The sequence below is a fragment of the Camponotus floridanus genome, unplaced genomic scaffold (genome assembly GCF_003227725.1).
Source record: "Camponotus floridanus strain SB8 unplaced genomic scaffold, Cflo_v7.5 scaffold539, whole genome shotgun sequence".
Classification (NCBI taxonomy): domain Eukaryota; kingdom Metazoa; phylum Arthropoda; class Insecta; order Hymenoptera; family Formicidae; genus Camponotus; species Camponotus floridanus.
Genome location: NW_020229702.1, coordinates 5,375 through 16,172, shown reverse-complemented (window position 1 = coordinate 16,172; position 10,798 = coordinate 5,375). Strand labels below are relative to the sequence as shown.

The window sequence follows — 10,798 nt, the reverse complement described above, 5'->3', positions numbered from 1 at the left end:
ACACTTATATTTTATACAATATACGTAGAGTTAATTGGAAAGTTCTACGAGATTTTATTGAGAATCACTCTCTACCGCCGAGTTTTAAAATCTGTCATCCCTTGGAAATTTCACGCTACTGGATCTTTGAATTCGAGCGCTTCCGACAGATTTAAAAGGAAGGAAGAATCTCAAAGTAGTCTCGTAAAGATCCTCTGAAGATCTCGTAAAACGGAACCTGATATATAAATAAAGTTATTTAAAAATTCCGATAAAGTATAACAGTTTCTTATTCCAAAAAGAATGAAATGATGGGATGAAAAAAATTATATGAAAATAAGAAAATTTATATACGTAATATAAAAGAAACGAAACTTACGAAACTAACGGTTTGTAGAATTATTAAATTGACAATACTTCCAATAGCTCTTCACTGATTAATATTAAAATTAAGGCCAGACAGTATTTATAAAGAAATTTTAGAGGAAAATATAGAAGAAAATATAAAATAAAATTAATAAAAATATTAATCTTAATAAAAATATTAAAGATTAAAAACAACTTCGTAAGCAATACTGCAGTTACCAAATCAGTTATCAACGTACACTATATTTATTATCACTTTGAACTTCCTTCTAGATGATTCTTGATGATACACTGTTTCATAATGCATTTACATGTCGAAAATGCATTATGAAAGTGTATTATAAAAAACATATATATGGTTGAATTCAGAAAAATACTCTCTTTCTTCCATTATTACAAAAATACAAGAAATATTTTTAAACAACAACAAAAAATTTTTTTTTTCAATAAACAAAACTTTTTTTTTATTTCTGTTTATGCCACTTTGTAACAATTAACTTGCCGTTAAACTTTTATTTCAAACATTTTTTTGTATCTCTTGTATTTTAAGAGGTATACGCAAAAAAGTGTAAGCGCCCTTTTACCCTTGAGGTCGAAAATTATACCTTTAAAGTGAAAACGGGCACGAACTTTTTATATCGTTATTCATGTATTAAGTACCTCTACATATTCTCAAAGTTTGATTCAAATCGAAGAGTTCGGGTTCGCGGTGTTCCCTTGTGAGTTATATTTAATAATTATCGGATAAAGTCAATAATTATTGATTATATAAAATGGGGTTATTAATATTATTAATTATTTGTTAAAATTCATAATATATATATATATATATATATATATATATATATATATATATGTATTTTCGTGTGCTAACATATGTCAATTTTCATCGCGGCGGTTATTTATTGTATTTCTACTTTGATTTTATTGAATTTTATTATAAAATATATATGCATATGTATACATGCATTTTGTTCATATAGTCATGTATATGCATATATATACAGGGTCTACCAAAAGTGTGGAAACCCCTAAATATCTCGGAAAATATACGTTTTACAGAAAAGTGTTTCCAACAAAAGTTGTAGGGTTTAAGAAGATCTATATACTGATTCTATCAGTTTGACCTTGGATGGCGTCGTCAAGGTCAGGTCAAGGTCACATTGACTTTTTTAAATGACACCCCCTACATTTGATTGCATATTCTTATAGCTTAATTCAAGAGCTTTCCAAAACACTATAATAATGTTCATTTTTATTAAGTACTTTGCGAGTTATGAGGGTTGAATGATAGAGTAGCGCCGGTATTAACATTATCCAAGGTGTACTACATGGAGGTTACTCGCTCGGATTTGCATCTGTTGTGTGTGTGATCCAGCTAACTAAGGCAAGATCGATTCCTCAACATATCCTCATATTTCGCTGAAGTCAAATTGCCAAAAAATTGCTCCATAAAACGTGTATGAAACGTCTCGTTAGTTCCTTCATTTACCGCTATGTGACGCACTACATGCAGTCTAACTCGCATTTAAAATTCAACTAAGAATGTATAAAGCTATCAAAGAACGAGCACCTTCTAACTTCAGCTTTGAGCAAGCAGAAATTAATTGTTATCGTCCAAATACAACGTACGATTAATTAAAATTAAACGTTTTAAAAATGGCTGGCGACTTGTCGGAACGTGAAAGAATCACTATCCTCATGATGCGTGGATGGGGTGATAACGAAAGATCGTTCTCTGATGTCGTTCGATTATTTAATGACACGTATCCGAACCGTCGAATTAATAAGTCCACTGTGTTAAAAACAATAGAACGTTTTAGACAAACTGGTAGCGTAAGAAATCGCTCTAAGTCAGGAAGACCATTGTCTGCAACCAACGAAGAAAAACAACTTGATGTTCTGCAGACATTTATTGAAGATCCCAATTCTAGTGTTCAGAGAGTCGCTCAAACTCACGATATTGCTCCCATGTCGGTTTGGAGAATTTTAAAGAAGAACAAGTTCCATCCATATAAATTGCAATACGTTCAAGAATTGCAAAACGGAGATGAGGAGCGTCGTATACATTTCTGTGAAAGAATGATGGCACTAATAGATGTCCGGCCCATCTTCCCTTATCAAATTGTTTTCACAGACGAGGCAACTTTTACCTTAACGGGAGAAGTTAATAATCAAAATTTTCGTTTCTGGTCAGATGAGAATCCGAATTGGGTGCGGGAAACTCACACACAACATCCACAAAAAATAAATGTATGGTGCGGAATAATAGATGGCTATTTAATAGGGCCGTTTTTTTTTGAAGAATATTTGAACGCTCAAAGGTATGAGAGATTACTTGTTGATCAAATAATTCCAGCCATACAGAATACTTTTCCAAATAATTTCCAAGAAATATGGTTTCAGCATGATGGAGCTCCTGCTCATTTTGGTGCAGGACCACGTCGTATTTTAAATGAGACTTTTCCGCTACGGTGGATAGGAAGAAGGAACGGAAATGAGGGAGGAGAGGATTGGCCACCTCGGTCACCAGATCTAACTCCTCTTGATTATTATCTATGGGGATATCTGAAGAGTAAGGTTTACAGAACAAAACCTAAAACCATTCACGAATTGATACAGCGAATAAGGGATGAAATGGCTTTGATACCTTTTGAAACGAATCGTAAAGTCATTTCTACATTCTACCAAAGATTAGCATATTGTCAGGAAGTAAATGGCAGCCACTTTCAGCATTTACTTTAACACATTGAAACACATTTGCAATCGTTTGGTGCAACCTAACCTGATCTCTGTATACACGCACCGCACGCACGCACACGCACACATTTCGAACAATTATTATGATAAATGAGCATCCACAAATTTATTTACTGTTTACTATGTCGATTGCTTTCAGGTCTTTAAATGCTCGATTGTAATTTGGTTGGGTCTTTGCTTTTGCTGACTGGATCCACGACCGATCTTGCCTTAGTTAGCTGGATCACACACACAACAGATGCAAATCCGAGCGAGTAACCTCCATGTAGTACACCTTGGATAATGTTAATACCGGCGCTACTCTATCATTCAACCCTCATAACTCGCAAAGTACTTAATAAAAATGAACATTATTATAGTGTTTTGGAAAGCTCTTGAATTAAGCTATAAGAATATGCAATAAAATGTAGGGAGTGTCATTTAAAAAAGTCAATGTGACCTTGACCTGACCTTGACGACGCCATCCAAGGTCAAACTGATAGAATCAGTATATAGATCTTCTTAAACCCTACAACTTTTGTTGGAAACACTTTTCTGTAAAACGTATATTTTCCGAGATATTTAGGGGTTTCCACACTTTTGGTAGACCCTGTATATATATATATATGATGTCTACTAATAGTATAATATTAGTGGAGAATATTTCATTAATGCTTAATTATAAAAGAAAAGTCGATGTATTAATTTAGTACGCACTCATGCGAGCGTGAATTTAGAACTTCCTTCTGCCTTTAGATCAGGCGAGGATGTTGAAAATTCCAGTGGAGATAACGCAACGTGCTGGACTTGGCCTTGCACGCTTGTTCGACTCTTCGAGTGCACACGCATAATATTCTACGTGCAATTATTTGTAAGTATACGTACTAATTCACTGTTTCTCTCGTGTTTTCGTATTTCGTTTTTCTTGATGAAGAGTGCTCATATGCAAATTTACATGTATTTTATAATTGTTCATGTGCATTTTATGATTGTGGTAGCTATGAATGTTTGTTCCTAATACCATTATTTTATTAATTCAGGTGATGCTATGGCCCGGGAACACCTGTTGAATAGGAACACGAATATAGGGCGTCCATATAATTTCGTCATATGAAAACTTGCTGGTAAGTAATGTTTTGACTTAAATATATTTGTAGGGTTTGGTATTATGAATTTTCGTCATTAGAGTGTTTGAAAAAGGAGAATTATTATACGTGAAGTTTTATAATATGAAATGTTAATATTTTATAAAGGCTTAGTATATGTATTCATGTATAAGAGAGCATGATCGTAAATGTTCGTGGGGGGGTTTTTGATGGCATCCATTGATTTTATTCTAATTTTTAAGTTATTTTAATCTAAATTTTTAGTTATCTTGATCCATTTATGTTAATTAATTATTTTTCTTTCTTTTCACTGGGCTCATGTGTATATATACCTTAAGTATATATATATCGTCTATTACATTATACTTATTATTTTGCAATTTTATGAAATATTAACGGCTCTCTGCTATAAATTATTATTCTTATGACCATATATTATTTACATTAAATTTTCAGATATCCAAGAGGGGGTCACATGACTTCGTCATATAAGGTATTCTTATTCGATTTTTAGGTAATATCAGTTTAAATTATTATTTTTGTCACCGGCTTTTAGTATTGGGTTGAATTTCTTTATTGACTTATTACGAGTGAATATTTTATTTATTATTCATTTATTTCTATATGTATGTATATATATATATATATATATATATATATATATATATATACAGGGTTGGGCAAAAGTCCGGAAACGGTCAAATATCTCGAAAAGGATCAACTATAGCGAAAAATTGTAAATAGCAAAGTTGTAGGGCTTAAAAAAATGTACCTAATGATGACTAAAAATTTTACTTTGAGTGGAGGACGAAGATCATATAAAAGTCAAATTGAATTTTTTAAATGGAACCCCCTATTTTTCATTACATATTCTTGTAGCTTATCTCGAGAGCTTTCCAAAACACTATAATTAAGTACCTTTTTATTAAGTACTTTTTGAGTTATAAGGCTTGAAATAATTTCTTAATTTTACATAAACCATAAAATATCTAGTAAACCATTCATTTTTCGATTATCTTACCTTGATACTTTTATGTACAAAATAATGAGAGGAATCAATTGGTGTAAAGAAAACACATAGTTGTTTCTAAGAAAAAATATGTAATTTGCAATTAACAATTCCATGCAACAACTATGTGTTTTCTTTACACCAATTGATTCCTCTCATTATTTTGTACATAAAAGTATCAAGGTAAGATAATCGAAAAATGAATGGTTTACTAGATATTTTATGGTTTATGTAAAATTAAGAAATTATTTCAAGCCTTATAACTCAAAAAGTACTTAATAAAAAGGTACTTAATTATAGTGTTTTGGAAAGCTCTCGAGATAAGCTACAAGAATATGTAATGAAAAATAGGGGGTTCCATTTAAAAAATTCAATTTGACTCTTATATGATCTTCGTCCTCCACTCAAAGTAAAATTTTTAGTCATCATTAGGTACATTTTTTTAAGCCCTACAACTTTGCTATTTACAATTTTTCGCTATAGTTGATCCTTTTCGAGATATTTGACCGTTTCCGGACTTTTGCCCAACCCTGTATATATATATATTCTGATTATTCTTATTGAGTTATTTGTAGAGTCTGATGCTAGAATTTTATTATCAAAATTTTATTCTTAAAATTTTTAATTATTAATATTTTTATTAAATTATGATCTAAGATCGTATATTCATTTTTATTTATTTTCAGGTGCCAAATAGGGTCTCGGCAGAGGGATTAAACAATTCTGGATGGTTAGCACTGTGGTGTCGATGGTTGAGGGTATATAAAAATGTTATTATTTTTAAAGGTAGGTTCTATTAAAACTTATGTAAATTTATTATTATTATTATTTTATGTATTTGAGTCGCTTGATTTTAATCATTGTGAATGGTTAGCGCTAAAAATATAAGATTTTAATGACTTTATCGATTATTAAATTTTGTCGTTATTTTATGTGGTATATTTTTTATTTATAATTTTATTTTTACAGGTCTTATAGAGTCGCGTACGCGTATGGGAAAAACGATGGAGCACCCATGGACGTATTATGAGGCTCTTCATATATGATTTACGGATAGTATTAGAATCTTTATTATTGATTAAATAATAGAAATCATTACGTATCTCATATAATTATTCGTTTGGACTTAAGTTATATTATTGTGAAATATTTTAATTGTTATGAAATTAATATTTCGTTACTCCTGTATTTGTTATCTTTTTCTTTTGACGATATTAAGTCGAATATCGGTAGTTTTGATTTTATTAATATTACTCAGAAGGAGATTTTGTCTATTATTCGTGCGATTTTATTTTGTATTTTGATTATTGGTATCATGTATTGAATTTTTACATGTATATTATTTAGTGTGGAGCTATTACTTATTTGTCTTTATGATTTCCAGAATAGACTGAGGGCAGTATATTGACGGTCAGTGAGAGAATAGGCATTATAAGGCATTATCATCGCAAAGGCGTACATTTATATATCCGATGGGTTGGAATTGTTATTCCAGAAACATATTCGGGAGCTCGAGTAGTAAAATTTAGACATGTACTTATCTCGATGGATTTGTTATATAGGGCGTTGAACTACTCGGTAATGGTGTCATGATTATATACTTTTAATAATTCTATTGTAAGAGATGTCGAAATTATAATACTTATACTTGGTTAATTTGATTATCACTGTCTATCTATACATTCTGTGGATTGGGAATGTTGCTCTGAGAATATATCCAGGAACTTGAGCAGTATGTATTTATCTCGATGGATTTGTTATATAGGGCGTTGAACTACTCGGTAATGCTGTCATGATTATATACTTTAATAACTCTATTGTAAGAGATGTCGAAGTTATGATTCTTATACTTGGTTAATTGATTATTAATGTTACGTTTTTTAGTTAGGATTGTTACTACAGCGTGTTTTATATTTGAAAATCATATTGATTAAGTTTTGTGGTCAGGTCGTGAAGAGATATGAATTTTCAGGTTTTAAATATTAATGTGTGAATTTTTTTCTGTCAAGGGTTTTTGATGTTTAAATAATAATTTCGTTTGCTGCTTAATTCATGAGCTCTAAAATATTGATTTTTATCTTGTTAAAATTTGATTTAATGAGTTTTGTCTTACTGAATTCTATTTTATTTACTCAAAATACTGGGTTTACCTGTTTAGGGTAAACTCAGGCCTTTTATGAGACTGAATTTGATTTAATTGAACAGTTTAATTTATTTAGCGACTTTGCTTTTTTATTAATAGTTGAGTTTTGATTGTTATTTTATAATTTCATATTTACCCTTTTGTATTTATGATTAGTTTTAACGTAAAGTTCCATTATAATTATTTAGTATGTGTATAAATTTATTGTTCTATCGATTATGCTTATTTACTTGATATATTATTGTCAATTTTCCATTTTATTTATTTGTTAATCGTTTGTAAATTCATTTTATCATTGTCTATTATAGTTTTTATAATTGTGCGCGGGTATTATACCTTTATTAAATTTTTCAGATACAATATTTTGGAGTTAAGCAGCGTTGATCATAATGACTGGCTACATTATGTATGGTTATGAGGGGTATTTTATTTGATATTTTGGTAAGGCTAATTTAATCTATAGAATTTTCCTTATTCAATTATTTTATTACTCGCTTAAATATTGAGTTCATTCTTCATATGAATATATTATATTGATTTGATCATCGCGTATTGAGGATTTTATATCGTATATTATTTATTTTAATTATTTTGATTGATTCTGTCAAGATTTTTCCAATTGTTTATCAAGTTTGTTACTGAAAAAATTGTTACTAAAAAGGAGGGGTGTCAATAAGGCCGTTTTTTCGCCCACGTCAGAATCACTCCAAAGTGTGATATTTTCTTCCTGCCGATGTAGCTCACAACCTCCTAGAACCGTTTGCTGTCCGAGCAATTAGAGGCTGAGAATGGGCAAAATCGGCAAAAAAGGCTTGAAATCTCAAAAATCAATAGGGTTTACAATATTCTCTGAATTCACAATGAGAAAGTGAACAGTCAATGATTGAGGAATTGGGAGTAGGCGCCGGAAAATCTTCAATTAGAAGATTATTCGTCATTAGATTGATGACCATCTTCACCTGACTTATTGTCAGACCAGTCTGAAATGTTCTTAGCTACATCTTGGATGTATTGTGCGTAGGATTGTGATGGTCGTTTTTGAAGTCTTTCAGAGTGTCTTAAATACCCCAAATACCAAAGGACGGATGCGACATGTGCACAACAACCAACGGTTCTAGCACCGACCTTGCATTGGCAGTACCAGGAAATGATGGGATTGATTCCTTGACTATATTCAATCCACAAGTTATACACCTTCGATGATGTGTGGCGCGATTGTATCTGGAGACGTAAGATATTTCTCTCTTGCCTATGGACGAACAGTTGATACATCCCATCTCCAGCTGTGTGCTCCTCTGCATAAGATTGCGCTTGTTTCAATTGATATGAGCCAATGGTCAGATGAATCAACTCGTGTAAGGTCAATTGAGGGAAATCAGGGATTGAATCCGCAATTACGGGTTGCCACATCACTCTTTTCCTGGACCAACCTTCTCTTTCAACTCTTTCCTGGAGGAGGTTCGGCATTTGCGATAGACGCAACATACGCTCAGCAATAATTGTATCATTTGGATCGTCACTGATTCTCGGTGATCTGAAAGCATTGCAAAGAGCGGATACAATGCGCACGTAATCTCCCACATACGGTATCTGAGAATTTGGGAATACATGATCTAATGCTTTCCACTTCTTAAGGAGACCGTTAACCGCCTCTATCACCCAGCGTATTTTAGTCACGAGGCGTGATTCATTGGCCTCAGATGTAGTATGTTGCGAACCTTCTCGGAGGAAATGGGGCATTTTAGTTATGAGACCTAGATCTTCCAACATCTCGAGGCAATCTCTGAAACCACGATCCACCACGAAAACATCGTTAGGTTGCAACCAAGATCGGAGCCTGCTCGCGTCAGATCGCATTATGCTGGTCAAAATGCTTGCATCATTATTTTTACCATCCGCGAAGTAAGGTCCAAAAACTTCTAAGATGTATCTTGTTGAACTTACAAGAATCATGGGTTTTACTAGTGAACGTCCTTTGTGGAATGAAAAAGTTCGTCTCTGGAACTTGTAATTAGAACTTTTCTCTATATACATATACGTACCATCGGCTACAAGGATACAGACATCCTCTCCACCTGCGAAGAGCGTTTTAGCCATGGTTCTCGTATGCTTTGTGATAAAATCTTCTCGAGAGATATGATTTGTTCCCAAAAAGTTCGGGACAAACATTGAAAGGAGAGCAGTATGAGCTGCAGCTATCGCCCTACCTACTCTCCTCTTTTGAAGAGCGAATAAGGTAGACAAAACTGAAAGGGAAAGACCAGTACATAGTTTCATTAAAAGCAAGGCAAGACAAGTCCGAGGAGAACGTCCAGATGTAGATCTAATATAACCAGAGATTGAAGCAAGAACGGAGTTGAATTGATCTTTCTTCAACCCGGTCAGATTATAATAATCGTCATCAGTAAGAGCAGGTGGACAATCAAAATTAAGTCCTTTCCGAAAAGCAACTGAACGTAAGTTTTGTAACAACCCACAAAGAGTTTTATCGTCTAGAATCGAATAGTTTGACTTTACTTCGATATCATCTGTTGCTGTTTTACTGAAAAAATCATTTTCCAAGTGTCTCATACAACATCGAGCATTTGGCGGAATGAATATACCTCTGTCTATGAATATTTGTGTTCTCGCCATAGGAGATATACGAGTCAGTTTCTTAGCCTTCTTACATACGATGCATCTCGTCCCGGATGCTGTGCAGCCCTGGATGTTGACTCTTATCTTCACTGAGGAAGGAATGTTGCTTGATTCTGAGATGTTGGAGCGCTGAGGAGTATCATTTGTAGCAACAGATTCAGTACTGATAGTACGTGAAACGCTGCTTGTACGATTGCTCATAATGCAATCGGATAATGGATATTAACGTAATAGTGACAAAAAAATAAGCAATGAAAAGTAATGAAAACGAGAAACTAAGCTACTGAAGATTAGCGCACACAGTTTATGCTCTGAAAGTGCGCTGATCCTTGATAAAGACGATTCATTTAAGCATAAGTGCGATGAAAATAATGCGGTGACACATACAATGCTTCCAGTTCAAAAACGCATTAAAAACAACTGTGTATCCAAGTCGATTGTTAAATCTGTTGAGAGGAACAAATGCCAGGAAGGAGATAGAACAACTAAGCTACTGGTCAGATGAAGAGTGCACAATACTATTTGTGCTCTAAGATTGTTTTTATCGTTGATGAGAAACCGTTGATTGAATGAGGTGAAGAACTAATGCGTTGGGTCCTGATTTCGTGAAGACAAACGAATGACGGGAAGAAAAACAAGAGAACAAAGCTACTGAAAATGTGGATAGTGCATAGTACTATTCTCGTTTTGGAAATACATGAATTGTTAATTATAATGGAACAATTGATTATTTGTCGTACATACTATGCAGCAGAACACAATAATCTGAATGAAGATACCAATCTTAATAAATGCTTCGCGAAGCTGAGCATTGCATTC

The 10,798-nt window shown here is 33.0% G+C and overlaps 1 protein-coding gene and 1 long non-coding RNA gene across 2 annotated transcripts; one reads left to right on the top strand and one right to left on the bottom strand.

Annotated features, from left to right (window-relative positions):
- Positions 1–345: 345 nt before the first annotated feature.
- Positions 346–6,245, top strand: LOC112639269. Its single transcript, XR_003123404.1, has 6 exons — positions 346–368; positions 3,841–3,955; positions 4,125–4,208; positions 4,647–4,683; positions 5,886–5,985; positions 6,169–6,245. It is a non-coding gene; the product is annotated as an uncharacterized LOC112639269 (long non-coding RNA).
- A 2,024-nt stretch (positions 6,246–8,269) lies between these two features.
- Positions 8,270–10,180, bottom strand: LOC112639267. The gene has a single exon (XM_025412625.1). The coding sequence runs from the start codon at positions 10,178–10,180 to the stop codon at positions 8,270–8,272; it is 1,911 nt and encodes a 636-aa protein (XP_025268410.1).
- Between the last annotated feature and the right edge of the window lie 618 nt (positions 10,181–10,798).

What these genes read in the sequence shown, in the direction of transcription:
- LOC112639267 (XM_025412625.1), bottom strand. Translation starts at nt 10,180, where the DNA reads ATGAGCAATCGTACAAGCAGCGTTTCACGTACTATCAGTACTGAATCT.